Source organism: Chaetodon auriga, chromosome 3 (assembly GCF_051107435.1).
Source record: "Chaetodon auriga isolate fChaAug3 chromosome 3, fChaAug3.hap1, whole genome shotgun sequence".
Lineage (NCBI taxonomy): Eukaryota > Metazoa > Chordata > Actinopteri > Chaetodontiformes > Chaetodontidae > Chaetodon > Chaetodon auriga.
Genome location: NC_135076.1, coordinates 24,816,289 through 24,839,026, shown reverse-complemented (window position 1 = coordinate 24,839,026; position 22,738 = coordinate 24,816,289). Strand labels below are relative to the sequence as shown.

General features: G+C 44.9%; 2 protein-coding genes across 2 annotated transcripts; both read left to right on the top strand.

The window, feature by feature from the left end:
* Positions 1-724: 724 nt before the first annotated feature.
* rabggta (Rab geranylgeranyltransferase subunit alpha) lies at positions 725-8,507 on the top strand. Its single transcript, XM_076726975.1, has 17 exons — positions 725-813; positions 1,160-1,206; positions 1,362-1,472; positions 2,207-2,331; positions 2,431-2,618; positions 2,757-3,014; positions 3,195-3,278; positions 3,394-3,476; positions 4,792-4,887; positions 5,798-5,903; positions 5,993-6,044; positions 6,123-6,211; positions 6,321-6,409; positions 6,492-6,608; positions 6,711-6,824; positions 6,979-7,066; positions 7,823-8,507. Exons 2-17 carry the CDS (start codon positions 1,204-1,206, stop codon positions 7,969-7,971), a joined length of 1,752 nt encoding a protein of 583 aa, XP_076583090.1. The 5' UTR covers positions 725-813; positions 1,160-1,203; the 3' UTR covers positions 7,972-8,507.
* A 2,827-nt stretch (positions 8,508-11,334) lies between these two features.
* On the top strand, positions 11,335-21,866 carry LOC143340099 (protein-glutamine gamma-glutamyltransferase K-like). Its single transcript, XM_076761715.1, has 14 exons — positions 11,335-11,395; positions 14,354-14,643; positions 14,736-14,927; positions 17,548-17,799; positions 18,315-18,433; positions 18,535-18,642; positions 19,220-19,397; positions 19,500-19,638; positions 19,711-19,903; positions 20,226-20,379; positions 20,472-20,756; positions 20,844-21,004; positions 21,103-21,239; positions 21,337-21,866. Exons 2-14 carry the CDS (start codon positions 14,355-14,357, stop codon positions 21,494-21,496), a joined length of 2,367 nt encoding a protein of 788 aa, XP_076617830.1. The 5' UTR covers positions 11,335-11,395; position 14,354; the 3' UTR covers positions 21,497-21,866.
* Positions 21,867-22,738: the final 872 nt, after the last annotated feature.

Genomic DNA, 22,738 nt, shown 5'->3' with positions numbered 1-22,738 from the left:
TATAAGAAATCTGGGGAGTGACATCATTCAACTCCTTTGATCTTTAAGCTTAGATCTTTAATCGTCCAATCACAACCACAACTGATTTAAAAAAAAAAAAAAAACTAATTCAGGAAGTGACACCGCATTGGCTGAAAATCGTGACGTCACGTACAGAATGTAAACATTTGAGAAAAAAAACGTCGGGGAAAAAAAGTTGATTTTCAAATTATAGATGCAAATGTTCACTGAGGATTTAGGATCAGAACTCATGAAGGCCGAATACAACGTGGAGCGGACACGCCCTGTCGTCAGCACACCTGTTTCACTCAGGTGTCACAGGGATCGATGTTGCCCCGTCACTCTTTGTCCAAAGCACACTGTACGGTGATGAGCGACCATGTCGGATAAAAGCTGAATAATAAGACTGAAATGAATCACAAGTAAAGACTTCATATTTAAAATGAACAACGATAGAAAATAACTCTTCCCTGTGAGACATGCGCCAAGTTTCATGAGTTTTCAAGCATCCGTAGCCGCTCAAAATTGCGATGAAGTTGTACTATTGTTATTAATATTATTATTTATTTTATTTTTATTCTATTTGAAATTCAACTGGGCCTCCCCTCGGGGCTCCGCTCAGTTTCGTTTAGCTGCTGTTTGCTCTTTTCTCCACTGGAGGGAAGCAAAACTCCGCGCTCAGGAAAACACCGTCGATGACGCAATTTTCACGAGACGGAAGTGACAAGTTTGTAGTCGTTAGAAATCCTGATAGTGACATGACAAATCCAACTGCACCCTGAAAAACACCAAACAAGACCAGACCAAGAACAGGTGGGTGTTTTCCGGGCCGAGCGGCGCCGTGTGAAGGGTTTTTCTGTTATGAAAAGGCGTTTTCCACCGCAGGTTGCTGTTATTTTGTGCTGCCTCGAATGAGCGATGAATAAGCCCAGCCCAGTGTTGGTGGTGACAACGGAGCTAATTAGCAAGCTAACTTCAGACTTGGAGCTGCTTGTGTGGAGTGTGTTAGCCTGAATGTAACACACCGATCATTAGCTAGCGGCTGGGCTCGTGATAATGAATTGTCATAACTTTCGTGCCTGCCTGTCAGCTCGCTGTGTGTCTGTGTCATGTGAACGTTATTCAGGCCTCACACTGAGTATCACTCCTCGTTTTCCAGCATAAACAGGTTTTTTGGGGACGTCTCCATCACAAACAGAAAGGATGGTAAGAGATTTCCCATTTACTCATTTCCTTTTGAAATGCATGCACCTTCACTGCTTTCATACCGTGTTCATATTGCATATGGAGTGATTAATTATTGATAATAACCGTTTAGCTGCAGAATAAACTGAGCTTTTTTTTGTTTTTTACTTTGACAGCATGGCAGAGTGAAGATTAAATCTACAGCCCAGCAGGAGGAGGAGAAAAGAAAGGAGCGGGAGAAGAAACTGAAGATATATGTGGCTGCACGAGATGCCTGTTTTTCTAAGGTTGTGTAGAAAGACGGATTTCACCATAGATTTTACACGATAGAGCCGTCGCTACTCAGCTTTCCTCTTATTTGAAACAAAAGATCAATGAAAAGACAAAAAGGGACAGTGAATTGATCCCATGGATTATCAGTTTAGTCTTTATTCTTCAATTGGATCCACGTCAGCTTCCATACAGTGGTTGCTGGGCTTAAAAAAAATTCAATTTAAAATCACAGCATCAATAAGAAATATGAGCCAAATAATGAAGACAGGAAAGTGAAATGAATCAACACATGAAACAATAAATAGCAGTCATGTGTAAGGAAAGAGCACAGAGCCAGAAAATATATAAAATCAAGCAAAAAGGTCCCAAAAAGTTTGTGTTTTAGGGACCTTTTGAACATTTGTGCCTGTGTAGCTGAAGCATCCTGTAGTTCACTGTTTTGCTGTTGCACTGGGTGACGTGTTCCTTCATTCCCATCAACACACTCTGTGGTACGTTTTGAGTGAATTACACAAACACCATCTGTAACATACATATAATAGTTAATATGCAGGATCGACATCATGCATCGTGCTTATTGAACAGTTTCGGTGACTAAACGGTGCCTGTTTATCATCTGTTTGTTTGTTTTTTTTGTTGACTACTCATTTCTCTTCTGTTCCCCTGCCTGCCTGCCTGCCTGCCTGCCTGCCTGCCTGCCTGTTTGCCGCTCTGTGTAACTGCCTCACATCTTTTTTCTATGTGACAGAGGAAGGAGGGTATTTGGGATGATGAGGCTCTCCAGCTGACCCAGCAGCTGCTATCATCCAATCCTGACTTTGCAACCCTGTGGAATTACAGACGAGAGATCCTAATGCACCTGGAGACTGTGAAGTTAGATCAATACCAGTTCTCTTGTCCACTGTAGATTCTCAGTATGACTCTTTCTCGGTGATAAATCATCTGAGATACGTTTCTTGATATCCGCTTCAGGGACGAGGATGAAGTGCAAAAGGTTTACGAGGCCGAGCTCTCGTTTCTGGAGTCTTGCCTGAAGGTGAACCCAAAGTCCTACGGGAGCTGGCACCACCGAGGCTGGGTCTCCGCCCGCTTGCCTCGACCTGACTGGGCCAGAGAACTGAGCCTGTGCGATCGCTGCCTCAGCCTGGACGACCGCAACTGTGAGTGACGGAAAAAGGAAATACAAGAATCATAGAGATTTGGATAATATTGCATCATCTTGTGATTTTATCTCAGCCCAGTACGTCATTACGCTGTTTCCATCCATGTCTCACACCATACTCTCCCATCTCGACCAGTCCATTGCTGGGATTATCGCCGGATGGTCGTGAAGATCTCTGGTGTGCCCGTGGACCAGGAGTTGGAGTTCACTGATCGTCTTATTGGCTCCAACTTCTCCAACTACTCCAGCTGGCACTATCGCAGCACCTTATTGCCGCTGCTCCACCCGGAGTCTCCTGAACCCCCATCACCGTGCCGCGAGCCTCCCCAGTCCTCTCCTCCACCTTCTCCACAAACCCATTCTCATCGCGTCTGTGAGGAGCAACTCCTCAAAGGTAAACTGGACAAAACCTCAGCAGATGACTGGGCAGGATGTGTCGTCAGCAGTACCTGGTAATGACAGACAGGGGGCAGTCTGAGGCTTGAGAAAGACTAGAAATAGTAGTGCTTTGCAAGTGATGCCTGATGCACAATTCAGCACATTTAGCATTTACCTATACCTTTTTTTTTTCCAGAATATGAGCTCGTACAGAACGCTTTCTTCACTGACCCCAACGATCAGAGCGCTTGGTTCTACTATCGCTGGCTGCTCGGCAGAGGTACGTCCACCTGTGTCTGCGTGTACCTGTTCTTCTGTGCGTGCAAATATTCGCTCTACTTGGTCATTTTTCAAACACGAGTTGCACAAACCTGAATTTTCTGTCTTTTCAACAGCGGAGCGTGAGGAGATGATAAGCTGTGTGTATGTCTGTCGGGATGAGGAGAGAGTGGCCGTCGCCTTCTCGAGGCCTGTTAATGTGAGCATCCTCGCCTGTTTTCATCATCGCAGCTTTCTTATTAATATTGTTCACGATAACACCGCCGTCATTTTCGAGTTTTCTTTTGATTGTTTCAGATTTTTAAAAAGAAAAAACCCAGGTGAAAAAAATATTCTACTTATACTTTTTGAAGTGTGTACTAGGCGCACGTTGTGCTATTTTTGTCGCCCTCAAGCATGCTTGTACTCAAGTGGTCTTTAAGTACAACTTGAGCAACACTTAAAATGTAAATAGTTGCTGAATTGGCACAACTTTTTACAAATTTAAGTGTCCTGAAGAACATCAGTGAAAATCAGGATTCATGAGCATTCAAAACACACTTGCAGTACAGTTGTATTACATCACCAGTGTGCTGGAAATAAACTTAAATATACTGAAAATGAAGTGACATTAAAGTACACTTTAGTTAAGCACGCTAATAGTGTGTTACAAAGTACTTGAAAATAAGTGTACTTTTCATAAGTACACTTTATCACTATTGAAAGTATTTGTAATGTGGTACACTCAAGTACAGTTTATAATACACTTACAAGAAAGTACACTTTTTATAAGTACTTTGAAATACCATTTTTAAGTATTGCAGAATTAGTACATTCATTTTTAATCTGTTTAAGTGGAACTTCACGACATCTATTGAGAAATACACTTTTTAAAAGTTATATGTCAAACACTTTAAATGAAGCACAATAAGTAAAAGTACTGATTTCCTTTACTTTGACCAGATTACTTTACGTTCGTCCAGGACATTGAAATGATCGCAGTAATACCCTGAAATGTTGTGATATTTTCAGGCCATATCGACCAAACCTAGTTAAAGTATTCATTATACATGTGTAGGATAGCTACAGATACAGACACTCTGTACTCACCCACATCACACCTGAAGTCCCCTTTATGTCCTCTTCATGTCTTCTCTTGTCCCCCATCCTCACCAAGTCTTTCATGTGGCCCAATTAGTGAGTTATGTATTTTCAAAGTTATTTATTTGCTTTAGATGTAGAAAATTTATTCTGATTTACCCTCATTTTGTGTAAACTGAATATAAACTGTAGCAGCTTTTAAAATAATACGAAAAACATGCAAACTGCACTAAGTCATGCGCAGAGACGTGGCCGTCGAGTTGGAGTGAGAAAACAATTCACGACAGATGAAATCAGTGATCCAGGCCGGCCCCTGTGCTGCTGACTGTGTGAGGAGTGTTTTTCGGAAAGGTGGGCTCAGTGTGGAGAAATGTGTGTAACTAACTGTCGTGTGTTGTCCTGCGTTCACTCTCCTCCTGCCTGCGATCTGTTAGGCGCAGTCTGTCGGCCTGCTGCTGGTGCTCGACGGGCAGCCCCAGAGAGTGGAGTGGAGGAGCGTCCACCCGCGTTTCAAACACAGCCCTGTGTGGGTATCCTTTTCCATTGGCTGGTCGTTGCCTCAGACGTTATTATCGACCGTGCTGCTGGTTGAAAAAGATCCTCATTGAGACATTCTGTTCACATATCACACGTTGATAAGACGCTGTGGTATGTGCACAGAGAGAAAGCGTTTCCTCACAACACTTCGGTTCATGGACCGGTTTGGAATCTCATTGTTACGTCTGCTGAAGACGTGTAGTAGGACTTCCTGTCATTGCTCTTTTTAAAGCTTGTCTGACTTGTCAGGGCGCGGTGACGCAGAGGGAGTCAGCTGACGTACATGCATGTTTGGAGGAATCCGCCGCTGAACTCCCTGCAGCTGCAGGACTGCTGTCTGCATACGACTTGGCATGTTGAGCTTCCTGTTTATGGGACCTGGTTTCATTCCAGAAAGATCGTTGAATTAAAGATCTTTTCTATGGATGAATAAGTAAAAGTACAAGGACAGCAGGAATCACGTCTGGTGCCAAAGCTTCAGAGGAGCTGCTGAGCTCCAATTCGGACCCAAATATTCCCACAGCTCGCTTCTGCTTTCATGAACCACGTGAATGATACATCAGCCTGACGTCTCCCTCAAACTAACCATGTTTCTCTCAGTCATTTCTGATTGTAAGTTCTAATCTTAATTGTCAAAAACAAAATGATGTAAAATAAGGCGCAGTACTCGCTGTTAGAACTGATCTCAGCAAATCCAAATCATGAAAGCTTTAACTGCTTTGCCATCATGGCAGGGATGTTAGCGTTATTCCGCCCAGCTCTTCAGTATTGGCATGCGGCCGTGGACTTATATGCACACTCACGCGTGGGTCTGGGTGGGTTTCATTCAAAGATGGTTAATTTATGTTAAAACTCTTCACTTGTGGACATTTTGTCCTTTTTTTAACCTTAACGCCGGCTCAGATCTGCGATCTCCCTCCTGGAACGATAAGCGACATCACAAATGAGCACAATCTGACCGTGCACTGGACTGAAAAACACACTCACAGAGACTGTGCTCTGTACACAGGTGACGCATGTCCTGCATCCTTACGTATGACCTTTACCTGCGTGTATTTGCTCAAGCATCCTCACACTGTGAACTTTTAACTTCCAAAGGTCGAACTGAGAGCTGGTGTCGGGACTCTGCTACGGATCAGGAACTTTTCAGGTATTGTCTTTGGAACAATGGCGGCGCGTTGTGGAGGTTTTTTAAGGCGTGAAAAGTGAGCGTGCTCTTTCTCCGTAGGAGTGAACTCTCAGTCGAGAAGACGTCAGTGTTACAGTCGGAGCTACAATCCTGCAACCAGCTGCAAGAACTGGAGCCGCTCAATAAGTGTAAGTGCTTCTTCTTTGTTCTTCACTGAACCAAATCACCACCGTCACGTGAATTCAGAACACTGGAGTTCACTGCTGCTGATCACGATGCATCTGCTTGCCTCGGCAGGGTGCTTGCTGACCATTATCCTCCTGATGAGGGCGCTAGACCCTCTAGGATACGAGAAGGAGACGCTTGCTCATTTCCAAACACTGAAGGTGGGTACCAACCACGCACAGAGTGTGACACTGGCCAGAAAAGAGCCACAGATCACTGACCGAAGGCTCTCGCTTCCCTCAGGAAGTGGATTCCATGCACTCGGCGTATTACAGTGACCTGTGCAGCAAGTTTATGATTGAAAACACCATTCTGAAAATGGAGTACGCTGAAGTGCGCGTCTTCAGTATTTCCGACAAGGTTGGTTCAGACTTTGATCATGAAATTATTTTCCACCATGTACAGAAGTTCTGAAAAGTCATATTTCTGTTTTTTTTTTGTTTTTTTTGTTTTTTTTGACAGAACCTGACCACCTTATGCCACCTGGACCAGCTGTTACTGGTTACCCATATCAATCTGTCCTCTAATCAGCTGCAGCGGCTGCCTCCTCAGTTCGCCATGTTGCAGTGCCTGGAGGTAATAAAGCTGCGATTCAAATCCAATCATCTGTCCTACATGGACTGTTTCCGTCCTTCTCTTGTGTGTCCCACAGTTGGTAGATTACGCTAGAAATGGTATTGATTACATCTCTTTGCACTACACGACTGAAATGGCTTCTTCACGCTTTCAGGTATTGGAGGCTGATAACAACTCCATAGAAAACCTGGAAGGCGTGTATCACCTTCCCAAACTGGAGGAAGTCCTCTTGAAGAACAACAGTATCCTTAAATCCGTCTCTATGTTCACGTTTGTTTGCTGCAGAGCGTCCTGTTCTGGATCTGCGTCGATCCTGCAGCATCCCTGTCATGGAGATCAATGTATATCTGTACACTCTTCTCACAGTGCACTCGTGACTCAAGAAATGTGTGAATCAACTCTGAGCTCGCAAGGCTCAGCGCTGCCAAACAGCCCCGCCAAAGAGCGCGAGCAGCTGACGGCGCGCGAAGGCTGCGGCGCACAAGAGGCACACGAGAACCGTGTTTAGGGAGTTTGGAAAATTGCGGCGGTAACGAGACTCTTCTGCTCAATGCATGAATAATTTGTTTTCACCTGAAACTTTGAGTAAATAAAATCAGCACTGCAATTTCACAGAGTAAACTGCATCATTAAGAAGGGAAGAGACACTTAACGGCACATCATCGCCGCAGACTCCTTCCCCTTCATGCTTCACTTCCGCCGATACGCTTGAGAGGAATTAATGTGCTTTGCAGGTCGTGACTCTCAGGCTCAAGTTTTGTTTTCTTTGTACGTGCGTTGCAGTCTCAGTGCATATATGTGCAGTGTAGTAGCGTGTAAATTGCCTCCATGTTTTATATTTAGAAAGATTAATTAATATCCCGGTGTCGTATTTGACACGTGGGTCTGACCTTTGCACCAGTGTTGGGAAGACGTGCGTCCGTCTCCTTCTGTTCATTGCTGCTGATGTTGCTCCCCGCGGCACACGGGAAGACTTTTTCATTAACCCAAATGCACAGAAATCTCGACTTTGGCAGACCTTCAGCCGCTGGCCTCCTGCCCCAAGCTGAAGCGCCTTGATCTGCGTGGCAACCCCGTCACTCAGACGGCCAACATCGAGTCGGAGTTGGCCGAGCTGCTGCCCTCAGTCACGGACCTCCTGCTCTGATAGGGAATCACTGCCATCGTCGTCCCGTCGCTCGACTGTCCTTCACATTCTCCGGCGTGTCTGTCTGTGAAAGAGCAAGTGGGTGTTTTTCCAAGCGTCTTGTGACTCTGTTCCACTTGTTTGGGGAGAACGTCAATCACATCAAACCCCCCTGAGGGTCTGAAAGGCTGGCGCTTCAGAGCGCGCGTCAGAAACCTCTCCAGCACCTTCAGCCAAATGTCGAGATGCGTGTCTGTGTGTGTGTGTATGTGTGTGTCCTTAATACAACAACCCCAAATGCATGCAGAAACACTGATAATGGAGTGAAATGACTGTACATGGATTGGCGTGTAGCAACGTTGGCTTATCGCTTCTATGAGCTTTAAAACGGTCGATTTCAAAGAAAAGCTTATTACTCATGTTCAGAGCGTCGCATTACTCTCATTCACATTTTTTAAAAAGGTTGTGTAAAGCATTTAATATATGACGATATACTGTTGCACAGTAAGTCACAGACCCAGTAATAAAACAGCACACATTGTGTCACTGCCTTCCAGAAAGCCTCCTGTGTTTTTCACTGTCACAGAGAAACCAGCGTCAGATATTCAGAGGTTTCTTCATCCCCAACGCATTCATGAGGGCTTTAAAAGGTGTGCCAGCAGTGTGTCATCTGATTCAGCTTCTTCTTACATTGCTGTCTTTGTTCATTTGTTTATTTTTTTTCGTGTGACAAATTCGACTTTGCATCACATCAGGTTGATGTTTGTTTTACTCAAGTCACAGCATCTTAAACCTTGAGGCGAAAGCTGTTGTCAGGGAGTGTCTAACCATGACAAACTGAAATTAAACTTGAAAAATACCACACCTTTCAGCTCATAGCATAAAAAAAAAAAAAAACAAAAAACTTCAACTGCAGTTTCTCACAAATGCCTTGCCTCACCTGGACACTCAGATTCACCTGTTGAGAGTCAGTGGTGCTCTGCAGCCCAGCAGACTGCAGGTCGTCCCAAGACACAGCGGTGCTTTGTGCTAAAGGCTAATGTCAGCGTGCTAACATGCTGATGTCTAGCTGTTACCATTTACCTTATGCATCATCTTAGCTTAGCATGCTAACATAGGCCAATAGGCAGTAAACACAGAGCTGCAGCTGGAGGGAATGTCATGAGTTTTGCAGGTAGAAGTAATGAACAAACTAGATGAAAAGTCAGCAGATATTAGAGTTCAGTCAGTGGGGAAATGTCATGGCAGTTCATCCATCCAAGAAGATCACCACCTGACCAATGGTGACAAAAGGAACTGGGTCCCCGGGCGCCGCTTGGATGGCAGCCCACCGCTCCTGGTCTGCCGTGGAGGAAGGACGACCAGGATGGGAGAAATGCGGAAGACAAATTTCACCTTCGTGTGCAGTGTCCAGCATGTGCATGTTGTGTGATAATAAAGGGGAATGTCTCCCCCTGATTCTTCTAAAAAATTAGTTTAAGCTCAAAACCACAAATATCAACCTGCTGGTGGCACTAGAGGAGAAGTCTTTGATCACTAAAGTCAGCAGGATGCATCCTCTGTGCACCACGAACATCTCAAAATTTCCTGGATCGACCAACAGAAGGACACACGTTGCTGTTACATGAACCACACGGCTAGCATGGCTAAAAACTGCTTTTCCTGTCAAATAACCACTAATATTTTACAGGTATGTACAGACAGTGAGCTGTTTAATGACATTCATGCCTTTGTTGATTTTTCCATTTCCACTGGCATCATAAAAACATTTATCTAATCCTCCAACTGGGACTTAACACTCGTTGAGTATCCCTCTAAACTATGCAAAAGAATTTAGCTGCTGTTGTTCGGAGTTAAATCAAACAGTTGAGAAACTCAATGAAAACCAACTCGACCAGTCAGTGAGGATAACTCCCATTATTCACTCCTCCACCTCATGTCACATCTATCCGATTTACAAAAGAGGGGACGGACACACACTCCCTGACGATGTGTCAGACCTCTGTGAGTCGAGGTGTGGACCGTCCCACACTGTGGGTGAGCCATCTGTCGTCGGGATGGACGCAGAGGAGACATTCTGACATGTCAGAGAAGGAAACTCACACGTGTGAATAATAAATTTAACAATGACATTTAGCTGCTTCAGTTTCAGTGTCCCGGTGCTCTGCGTGCTGGCAAAATGTGTGCTGAGAAAAAGACCCACTGGCTGATTCATTTTATCTTTAAAGTTATTTATTCGCCCTCTTGTGATTTGATTTTTTTTGCTATGAGTTTGTGTTAATCTTCACACACTCGTTCAAAAAAGTAATAGATGTACTGCAGTTTAATGAGGGAGTGAACAAATTAATGCATCCAGGAAAAAGGATGGACTCAGATACTACAACCCAGATTGAAAAATAAATAAAATAAACAGTACAAAGACAATATATTTAAAGAAATCATATGCATCAAGAGAGCACTTCACATGGAAAAGACAGAGTGGACATAAAAACAGATAAAAAATGAGTGTAAAGTAAGATAGACAATAAATAGTAAGGATGAAAATAAAAATAAGGATAAAGCATCAAATCACAGAATAAGATAATAAAATGTAGGTAAAAAATAGGTTGCACAGAATGCATAAAATCAAGTCAATTACAAAGGAGTGCAGCAGTGCATCAGCATGAGGCAAAGCGCAGACGTTTCAGACCTGAATGAGGAAGTCACAGCTGGTTAAAGGCTGAAGAGAAGAGCTGCGTTTTTCACTTCCTGCTGAAAATACTCAGCGAGCTGCTTCCCTGACATCAGCAGGTCGTGTGCTCCACAGCTTTGGGGCGTGGTGGACAAAGATGCAGCAACACGTGTCAAACGGATTGAAACAGGAGCAGCTAAAGACTGGGAAAGATGTGGAACGCTCCAAAAACACCTGTTTGGAACATTCCACAGGTAAACAGGTTCATTGGTAACAGGTGAGAGTATCATGACTGGGTATGAAAGGCCTGGGAGGGCTCAGAGTTCACAAGCGAGGATGGAGCGAGGTTCTCCACTTTGTGAACACATGATAGGATAAAGGATTCACAGATGACAGCATTCTGTTTTTAGTTACACAGCGTCCCAACTTCTCTGGACTCTGGGTTGAACCACTACTACCACTCATCATAACAGACATATTGACTAATGCTGTCTAATCAAAGTGATGAAAGACTGATCAGAAATCTCACATTTCCCTTCTTCATTATGAACTAAATGTAAAAGTGAGTGATTGCTTGGCTCCCCGCCAGAAGGATTTCAGCTGTTGGTGAAGTGTCTGACTGCCGTCTGCGCGGCAGCAGGGCGTGTCCTCGCTGCCTTCGCCTCCAAGTATTTAAAGGGCGTCTTAACTTGCAGCCTGTGTGGAAACACAAAGGCACAGCGAACAGAAGAGTTCTTCTCCAGGCTGCACTGTCACATTCTGCCATCGATCTGAGTGAGTCTGAATCAGCAGCTTTGTCTGCCTCGGCTCGTTAGGCCTCCAGCTTATCACTTGATGAGCTGTTGTTAAGTTAACTCGCATTAGTTTCCATTCAAACTGCTCTCCTGAACAGGACAGACTCTTGGACAGTAATTCCCTTGATTTATAGCAAAAGGAGACTGTGTTGCTGGATTCACGCCTTACTTTGATGCCAAGATTACGGGAATTACAGTCTTAAGAGTTCAATGAGTGTCTTTTCTCGCATGATTAACTCTGTTTGACTTTGTTTCTAATGTTGATCTGTTTCCTGAACGGATTCACAGAAATCACTCAGCTGCACGAGACAATATGTTTAAGCTGGACTGGAAGAGATCTGAAGGGATCCTCAAAAGAAAAACACTCTGTACTCTGAGTTAATGTGATGTGAGTGTAACAAACCAGTAGACCCACTGGTGTATTGGACAAAACATTTCCATGACGTGGCTCAGGATGGAAAACAAAGTCGGCATCTGAGTATTAAACTGAGTCCTGAACTATTTGTCAGTGATGGTGGTTGTTTGTGCTCTGTTTTGCTCCCTCTTTGCGGGTCAACATGAGTGGTCCCATGGCAGCAAGTCATGAGTGTGGCTGAGGGATGCTGACTGGGTCACCACCCTCCTGGAGGAAAATATCAACATCACATGCGTGTTACATCTGCTGCACAGTGACCTTTGGGTCTGAGATGCCCTGCCAGCAGGCTGTAATCTCAGCCACGTGGGGCACAGGTTCATGCATGTTTCTGCTCTGCCGTCCGTCTACTTCTGGCACTGAGGCAGGTGCTGCGGTGGATTTCATTTTCACTTTTCATCAGTTGGTGAGGGCCCAGCCTGCAGTGCGCTTTGACAGCCTACAGAGGCTTCCCACGCATAATTGTTGCTGTGACTTCCAGATGAAAATACTTCAGTGGCAAACCTCAAACAGAGCTACATTTTTAAGATAACCCTAAACCATAACCCAACCATGCTGGGATGGAAATGTTGGCTGCTCGGTCGACCACTTCGGTCCGGATTCAAACAACCATCCACAGCTCTCAGAGGATGAATCCTGACCAAATACTCACAAAATCACATTCCTATCATCCTCCGCTGTACTTATATTATAATAAGTGCACCTAACAATTATTTTCTTGACCTTTTCATGATTCATCCGCCAGCTATCTACTTCATTACTCAATTTATCATTTGGTCCTTAAAATGTCAGAAAATGGTGAACGATGGCTGTATAATCTCCAAAGATATTAGATATTATACCAAAGAAATTCAGGTTTATTATCACATCAGACAAAGAAAAGCTTCAAAAAGGGAATTTGGACTTTGTGCTTAAAATGTGACTCATTATCAGAATGGTTACAGATTAATTTTCTGTCCATTGACATCAATTAATCGAACGATCTGCAAACCGAATGACGTCCACATCAGCCTCAGCTCTACTTGTGAGCCTCTTTGCTTTAATGCAGCAGCACAGAGCTGCTGGCAGGGCTCCCTGTGGTCTCTTTGTCAACCTATATGTCACACACTCAGGCTGCATATATTCACTGTTTCATCTGCTTTATTGAATGGAGGAGTAAATATACTGTAGCCGAATACATTCCTTTGTTAAGCTGCCTTTTGTCTCGTCTGTCAGCAGCAAATATGACACACAGTCTTGAGCTGGGAGGAGGCGTTCCTCTCAACTATACTGTTGTCTGTGATTTATGATAGTCAAAGTCTCAGCTTCTCTGGTATATGAATAAGGAGTGAACTCATTGTCAGTCTTGCTATTGCCTAATCTGAGCCTGTTTGGTCACCATATAACAGCCTCTGTTATGGCTGGCTTCGTAACATTTCTTTTAAGGTGGAATTACCTTTGGAAAGACAGATGCAGTTCATGCAGAATTCATGTTCGTCTGTCTTCAGTTCTTGGACAGTTCACCCGAAAACTCTCCAAATCTTTGGTGTTCTGATCTTAAGTTGGTTTCATGGCACAGCTGTGAATCAGAGCACGTGCTCGCCTCCACAGAAAACCTCCTGGATGCTTTCACTGACAATATAATAAATCAGATTGTAATTCAGCGTCCATGAATGAGCTCCAGATGTGTCCTGATGAGTCAAAGCAGCCTTCCTGCTCGATGCCACAGGCCATAATTCTCCGTGTGTGCAGAAGTTCAAGATACAGTAGTTGAATAATTCATTTGACTTTTAGCAGCAATGTTAGTGAATCAAGAACAATATGTTACACTTTCATTTAAGTTACTGTGTTGAGCAAACAGACTTTAATACCAGCAGTTTGATTTTAGTGTAATAATATCCACAATATCACATCTACACATAACTGATCATGTCATCCATTTAGGAATCAGTTGACATGGACACACTGGAACATGTTCATAAAGGCTGCGGCTCAAACAAAAAAAGCCGTCTGTCTGTCCACTGTAATAAATCCATATTTTAAGATTTTGAGCTTTACACACAAGTTAATCATTTCTGTCACGCTGGAGGCAGCACATAGGAAGTGTTTCATTTTAACCTCATCTTCTCACTTCCCAATATTCCTCTCCACTGACAGATGCTGCTCCAGATAACGCTTGCCAGCACATGAACGTCTCAAATCAAAAATGTCTCGCCATTACAATCTCAGAGTATTAAAACATGTCGTGGCGTAGGAGCCGTCCGTGATGGGGCTGTCGGCCCTTATCACGGCACTGTGTTGATAAGAGGGATTAAAAGTGATGCTAATCTCAGCTCCAACGTGTGCAAAGAGCCGATTCTAAAGTAATTGGACAGTGGATTAACTTGAACGTAACCTGACAGTTTTTGAGCCATCAGATATTAAACACCTTTCATAAAATGCGCTCAGCAGTCTCAAGTGTGAAGACTGAGATTTTAACTCCTATTAAAGAAGACTTAGCGCAGTGACAAAGCCCCACATCTCCTCATTTTGCTTGACTGATCTCAGGATGCCTGTAGAGACACGCTCGTTCAGAGACAGATCTGCAGTGGGTCGGTTTCCGTCCGTCACTCTCGGATTTGGAGAAGACACAGAGGAGGACAAGGAGGAGCCGGAGGAGGACAGCGCCGAGCGAGACAATGCGTGCTGGCGGTGGCTGCGCAAGGCCTGTCCGTGCTGCTGTCCCAGGCCGGACGACGACGACATCACAGACACTGTGGTCACGGCCGTCGATGACCTGGATAAGGGGGAAGAGGCAAATGGCGAGAAGCCAGCGACTGGTGGCAGCGAGCTGGACGGTAACAAGCACAGCTCCCATTTGTGTAATGTATGAAAGAAAGCAAATGGCAGCCACATGACAGACTTCACCCTCGTGTGTTTGTTTTTGCAGAGCTGCTCCTGAAAGTGCGCTCGATAGACCTGATGAAAAGCAAGTCAGGGGAGAACCGCACGGAGCACCGCACGCATCTCTACCAAAGTGACCACCTGATCATTCGCAGGAGCCAGACGTTCCACATGTGGATCACCCTGTCTCGACCTTTTAACCCCGACACTGACAAACTCCACCTTGAACTTAAAACAGGTTGGTTCCCCACAGAGCTCACCTCTACAGTCCTCTCCAGGTGTGATGCTGTCATGTTTTATGGCTCTAAACAGACAACAGACATGCTTATGAATACTAATTCAATTAAATGAATTTCCCACATGACTGGCCTCTAATCTTAAAAGGCCAGGTGTGAAACTGGACTCAGTCCAGCCTGACCTCTTTCCCGGCAGTGACAGGAAACAGAGGACGGAGATGGGCTGAGGACCGTGGGAGGAAACAAGATGTACCAACAGGAAGTTGTGCTTTCATGCTCATGTCTCATACTGTTAATTTCAGCTGCTGGAGGATTTCAATTTTGCTGCATTTGTGGGTGAGATAGAGTTATAGATAGGGAGGGAAGGGGGAGATTTTTGGTTATTGCTATGGTAACAGTCCTAGTTGCTATGCTCCGGGGAGAGCCGAGATGCCGAGTCCTCAGTCCTGCTCTTCCTAAAAATCCAGCGCTGCCACGACCAACTGTCTGGGCCACAGCCCGCCACCTGCTAACCCACTGTTCATTTGTGTCTCTGCTCCCTCTCTCACTGTGCTGAGTGCTGCGAGGCTCAGGACAAAAACCAAATATAGATCCCACAATTATAGCTGTGTGTGATAGCAAGTGAAGCCTGAAGAGAATAATTAGGACGTCTCTTTAACAGAAAGGCTGTGCGTCCGTGTGTTCGTTACTGCGGAAGCACGCGTGGCTTAATGAGCCATAATAATGCAGTTTGTAAAAAAATGATGTATATTTTTTCCTTGAGAGAAAGTCCACAATGTGAAGTAGTGACAAAAACGTCACAAATAACAACACTGACTATGAACAATCACCCAATAATTTCAGAAAAGCCATCTGTCATACAAGCAATACGCCAGAGGACAATAACGGCTGCAGATGAAGCCAATTTTTACTCTCCTGAAAAATTATGTCACCACCCTCCAAATGGATGTTTCATTTAAAAACCAGCAAAGTGCCATTTTTCTGCTCATATCTCAGTTCAAACTGTTCTCAGCCGCGCCGCCCGCCCGCTGTACTCAGTCCAAACTCTGCGCCCCACAGCATGAAGCTAATCACAGCTCAATCTGACACAACACAGAGGGTTGTTTTTAAGTGAAATTCAGAGACAGTTGAACGCTCTGACTTTTGGCTGCAGTGTAGGGTGCACTTCAAAGTCTGAAGCCTTGCCAAGGACTCAGATAGGCAGCAATTTTCACAACACCTCAAGGAATTAAAGTGAGCGGCGGATTGGCGTGCACGCCGACCGTTTTGCTTTTCTTAGTCGCACCCGTTGCAGGGCCGTTTGCATGCCAATCCGCCTCTTAGGTTTTGAGACATGTTGTGTGCAAAGTTGACATTTTGGCTTTGGGGTCGTGTCAGAGCGAAGAAATATTTTGACATTTTGGGAAATTCACTTATTTGCTTTTCTTGCCAAGAGTCAGAAGAGAGGATCTGTTCCACTCTCACATATATTCAGCAAATATGCAACTGCAGTGAGCAGCTTAGCTGAGCATGAAGACTGGAGACAGGGGTCAGAAGATAACAAATCCACCTATAAGAGCACCTCTAAAGCTCTCTAATTCACTCATTACTACTTGTTTTATTCATTAGAAAACTCCAGTGTAACAACAGGTCAGGTTGTATTTTTCGAGGGCTTTGAGTCTGAGCATTTCTTGGCCAGGAGCAGTAACTTTCTGGCTGTAGCTGCATATTCACAGGGCCGATATGAGAGCGATATTGAACTTGTTCCAAAGCTTGTTACACACTCACCTGCCACCTCATTGGGTACACTTGTACAACCTAACGTGAGCCAGCTCTGCGCACAAATCCCACATTTGGGAAGCTTGTAATTTTCCTGCTTTTGTTGACGCTGTCAGAAAAGTAATAATTCGACTTTCTGTTCATTATTGAGGTCACCAGAAAAAGCAGCCCTCAGTTTCTTGGCGCAGCATTTCTTCGGAGGCAGGTTCAGATTGCCATTGTCACACACAACCAGCAGCCCATCTATCCAAATACTTATCTCATGATGAAACTGCAGCAGGGTGACTCAGTTCTGTTGAGGCATTTGTAAACACAGCAAACAAAGACAAGGTCACGCCCATTGAGGAGAGAGGATAACAATCAGGGAGGTGCAGTTTTCCACATTCACTTCAGGGGGAGAGTTCGTAAATATGGCTGCAAATGGAGCCTCGTTTTTGTTAGTCCCTGTTTAAGACTCTGGTTCCTCTCTTTGCACACAGGATGCACGAGCCCTACAGTTACAGATGCAATACAGCTTCAGCTGAGCACCAAGCTGCTGAGGTTCCTTTTATAGCTACACAACTACATTGAGATGTAATTTTGTCATGACATGCTGTGTGTGTGTGTGTGTGTGTGTGTGTATATGTGTGTGTATGTACCCTGTCAAGACAGTTCATTCTGGATTCTTTTTATTCAGTTTCTGTTTATTCAAAGCTGCCCTCCAGGTAGGAATGCAGGTGTGGCTTAAGTGGAGGACATTGGATTATAGTGATTGCACTGTGCTTCGCTTCTGTTCGGGCATGGCATGAATAACAGTCAGCAACAGTTTCCACATGCTGTGTTCCTTCACACGGAGGTGATGCGTGTCTCATCTCACCTTCCCAGGGCCGCTGCCAACAGTGTCAAAGGGAACCCATGTCATCATCCCTTTGGTGGAGGACTTGAAGGACGGTCGCTGGGAGGCTGCTCTTGTGAAGCAAGATGACAAAAGGATAAAGCTGTCAGTTAATTCTCCGCCCACGGCAGTCATTGGCCAATATCAGCTCACAGTGGAGACGAATTGCGCAAACGGCCGGGCCATATCCACTCACGATCCCTCCAATGACGTCTTCATGTTGTTCAACCCCTGGTGTGAAGGTACAGAAACATTGCAAGTTCGCATTAAGACTGACAGGAGGAGGGGAACAGCTGGCACCTCCAAAGCTCACAAATAAACATGCTGTATCTTGTTTAATCTGTGCAGAGACGCAGAATCTTCTCTGCTGGTGACATGGGAACTGCTCAGAGATAAGAAACTGGCAAATAACACCCTTATTGTCATTTTAGACTTTGACACCAGCGCTGCCTCGTGCTTCCAGTGTTTATGCTAAGACAAGCTAATGAGCCACTGACTGCAGCCTTATAATTAACAGACAGTGATATTCACCGTCTCATCTTCCTCTTCATGAGAGAGCAAATGAGAGTATGTTTCAAAACTGTGTAACTTTAAGAAAAAAAGGGACAAAATATTCCCATTTTTAAACGATGCCCTCTGAAATAACTGACAGGATTACATCAGCATCACTCATAAGGCCCTCGTCAGTCTTATGAGCTATTCATCTGGACTAGGCCACAGTCACAGGGTTAAAGATGTCCTCCTTGTCCTCTATCAGATGACGCCGTGTTCATGCATTCTGAAGACGAGAGGCAGGAGTACGTCCTGAATGATATCGGACGGATTTACTACGGCACGCAGAATCAAATTGGAGTGCGGACATGGAACTACGGACAGGTGAGGGTTGTGTGGTCTGCCTGTGTTTGGTGAATCGACTGAGCAGCAGGAACTCACCGGCTCTTTCCACCCTCGCTGTGTCTTCTCTGTTTCCGCTTCAGTTTGATGATGGGATTCTTGCTGCTTGCCTCTTCGTGATGGAAAAGAGTGGAACTCCTCCGTCCGGGTGGGGAGATCCGATTACTGTGGTGCGAGTCATCTCAGCCATGGTGAGACGCCGTGAACTGTTTTATTCATATTTCTCTTCATAATGTGTTGTATACAGTGACCAGGCACAAACCCTTGCTCGGTACCATATTAAAGCACCATGATGACAGCTTTTACACATCATGGCGGAGGTTCAGCAGGACACCTGGAGCATCCAGGGGTCTAAGATGATGGATTGTGATGGAGCACTAATGCAAAATGGTACATTTAGACACAAAGCAATGCTTAAATGTGCCACCCTGTCAGAGTCTCAACAACTATTGGCTGGATTACCATGAAATTCTGCATAGACGTGGATTGTTCACAGAGAATGATGCTCAATAACTCTTCTCTAGCGCCACCATGAGGTTGACATAGTAAACCTTTAATTTCAATAATCTGTTTCTCAAACTGGACTTCCTGAATTAATACATACAATCATCTTTTCTTCTTGTTTATTGAATGGAATTGAGAGTAAATATAGAAATCATTAACTACATGTGCTGCTGTTTAAACCTTGTACTGTCTGTGCTTCTGTTAGAGATGAACAACCTCAGAATTATACTAAAAAACCATCTTAACTGATCTTAACTGATCCAGATAAACTCTCCAGATGATCGCGGCGTCCTGGAGGGAAACTGGTCCGGAAACTATTCAAGTGGAACGAGTCCAGCAGTTTGGAGTGGAAGTGTGGAAATCCTGAAGGAGTACCATCAAAAAAGCGGCCTCCCCGTGAAGTATGGCCAGTGCTGGGTCTTTGCTGGCACACTCACGACAGGTGAGCTTTTTTTCTTACATGTGTGTTTACGTGATGTGTGCTTGCACAGGTGTGTGACAGGTTAATGTCTCACAGATAATAACGATGGATTCCTCTCTTCAGTTGCACGGTGTTTAGGCATTCCCTGTCGAACTGTGACCAACTTCAGCTCAGCGCACGACACGGACGTCTCTTTGACGACAGATGTTTACCTGGACGAGAACCTGGAGCCTATAGACAACCTCAACTCCGACTCTATCTGGTATGCCCTGTTACCATGCCTCGTGTATTACTCTCTAGTCTATGAGCCTGACCTTCAAGTCTTTTCCTGAAGGAACTTCCATGTGTGGAACGACTGCTGGATGGCTCGTCCAGACTTGCCTGCGGGCAATGGAGGCTGGCAGGCTGTCGACGCTACACCCCAGGAGACCAGCCAGGGCACCTTCCGCTGTGGCCCTGCTTCTCTTGCTGCTGTCCGCCATGGTCAGGTCTTCCTCAAGCACGACACTCCGTTTGTGTTCGCTGAGGTTTGTGGCACATATGGTTCACCTTGAAAGAGCACTCCAGAAATTCTCTACCTGTACCGCTCTTGCAGAAAGTTGCAGGAATTGCACAGACTTCAAAGTTGATGCAGGAGAAAAACCCTCTGAAATAGTTTTCCTCACATACTTGACCTACAGGACCGAACAACTGATCCTTTAGTTGCTGCGCTGTGTTGACAGAATATGCGTGCACCGTATAATAATAAGCCATATGGCATACATCAAAAGATGTGTGACATTTCCCATCTGTTCAGGGCTTTATTTTCTAACTCCCTGCCTCTCTTGCCCCCCCCCACCCAACCACCAGGTTAACAGTGATAAAATCTACTGGCAGAGGAATTTAGATGGGACCTTCTCTCAAATCTACAGTGAGAAGAAGACAGTGGGCCACTACATCAGCACAAAGGCAGTTGGCTCTGATGAACGCGTTGATATCACACACCTTTACAAGCAACCTGAAGGTATCATCAAATGAAATGCACACACTGAAATTGTCATAAACACCCATGGTGCTAGATACAAAACAAGGTGTTTATACTCTGGCTGTTCTCAGGCTCAGTGGAGGAACGCATTGCTGTGGAAACAGCATGTAGCTATGGCTCCAAAGCAGAGGCCTACGCCTCTCCCACAGCAGAGGATGTCTCTGTAGAAGTGACCATGGAGGGTGAAGGTCCAAGGATGGGACAAGACGCCAATTTGACCATCACGTTGCGAAACAGCAGCTCACAGCAACGCAAGGTCATCCTGCACAGCCAGGTGGCAGTCATGTACTACACCGGTGTCCACAAGGCCACCGTCAGAAAGGACAGGATGGACGTGGACCTGCTGCCCAACGAGGGTGAGTGGAGCTCCTCAGTCAGGGTTGGTTGGTGCCAAAGATGAAGATGTAGTTTTACTATTGTTTGCCTACATTCTCTGTCTACAGAAAATATCTTAGAGTGGACCCTGGAGTACAAAGACTATAAGGACCAGCTGATAGACCAGGCCGCCCTGATGCTGACGCTGTCAGGCAGAGTCAAAGAAACACAGCAGGTCCTGGCCACCCAGTTCAGTTTCCGGCTCAGGACTCCAGACCTCATCATAAAGGTAAGCCGAACAATTCAGCGGGAAACTTTACGGTGAGAAGATTCAAATGTAAATTCAGATGTGATTTTGTTTTCTCGCTCTGCCCTTCTGTCACTCAGCCAATCGGGAAGGCCGCGGTCGGAGAGAAGATGGCAGCAGAGATTTCATTTACCAACCCGCTGCCACAGGTGCTGAAGGCGGTGATATTCCACGTGGAAGGACTCGGCCTTCTAACTGCTCGAAAGATTAGTTATGGGTGAGGAGGAACAACATACTTCATATTGTGCTCACTTTTTTAAAGTACCCCATCTATCTTTTGTGATTGCCACTGTCATTTCCTGTCCTACCCTCAGAGATATTGGCAGTCGTGCCACTGTGTCTCTGACTGAGCACTTCGTCCCCACCCTTCCCGGACCGAGGAAATTGCTGGCTTCATTGGACTGCGAGCAGCTCACACAGGTTCATGGTGTGACTGACATCACTGTGGAGGAACAAAGCAACGGCGCTCTGTAGTGATTCAAAAGCAGGAGGCACTCTGACGCTGAATAGTCATTTTCTCCATATACTGGAAGCAATGACTCCATTTGTGCATGTAATGTATATGCAAAGTTAGAAGACAACTAATCATGAAACATCTAAGAAAAATGTGCTTTTTATAACCTTTTATATCCTATTAAACCAGTATTAAGTTACACTTTGTGATAAAGTTCTGCCAAATACAGGCTGTGAGAAGTGATTTCTATTCCTGAGTCCTACAGTAGTCGCGAGAGTTTGGACAGTTTGGCAGCTCAAATGAAAGAAGTGTACTTTTTTACAGACAGACTACCTTGAGATTATGTTTCATATTTATAAATACAATATATTTATTTAAATATCCACATGCATCCACTGCTGTAAATGCTCTCGTATCAGTAAAAGAAAAATAATTTAAAATATATCCTGGAGTCTGGTGATTTATTGATGTTAACATTACAAAACAGTTTGTGTTTACTGCTGGTCATGCCGCGATGTTGGAGGACTAACAGCAAAACAATAAGAAAATACTGCAAAGATAAGAGCGTTCAGCAATTAAAGAGCCAGATTCAGGAAGTCATTCTACAGGATACCGAGCATAGTGAGCCACCAAAGCCAGAGGACACATCTGCTTAGGCCTGCTGACTAGTGTTGGCTTTTTATTCAGCTTGTTCAACCACAGATAAGTGACATGTTAAAGGCAGAATGAGAAGGATTTGTCCGTCGCGGTTTTCAAACACAACGTTCAAAGCTGGCTGCTCCACCCCGGTTTCTAGCTTCCTCATGCATGCATCCTTATTCCTCTCCTGGCATGGATTAAATCCCTAGACACTCATCAAAATAATTTAGTAATCCCACAGTGGGCAAATTTGCAGCGTCACAGCAGCAAAGGGGATTTTGTAATAGTAAGAAGCATCAATAAAAAAGCAAGATATGATTAAAAAAACTACATAATATAAGTAAAAAAAGACATTATGGCATACAAGGACTATTGATATCGCACATGAGTGAATTGTCAGTTTGGGTGTGGGTGGTCTGCTGGGAGCTGTGTTGATTGTAAAGTCTGACAGCAGCAGGAGGGAAGGAGCTGCAGTATCTCCCCTTCGCACACGGCGGGTGAAGCAGTCTGTCACTGAAGGAGCTGCTCAGTGCTGTCAGAGTGTCCTGCATGAGGTGGGACATGTTCTCCATCAGGGACCATCATCCTTCCTCCCACCACCTCCACCGGGGCGGGGGCTCCCA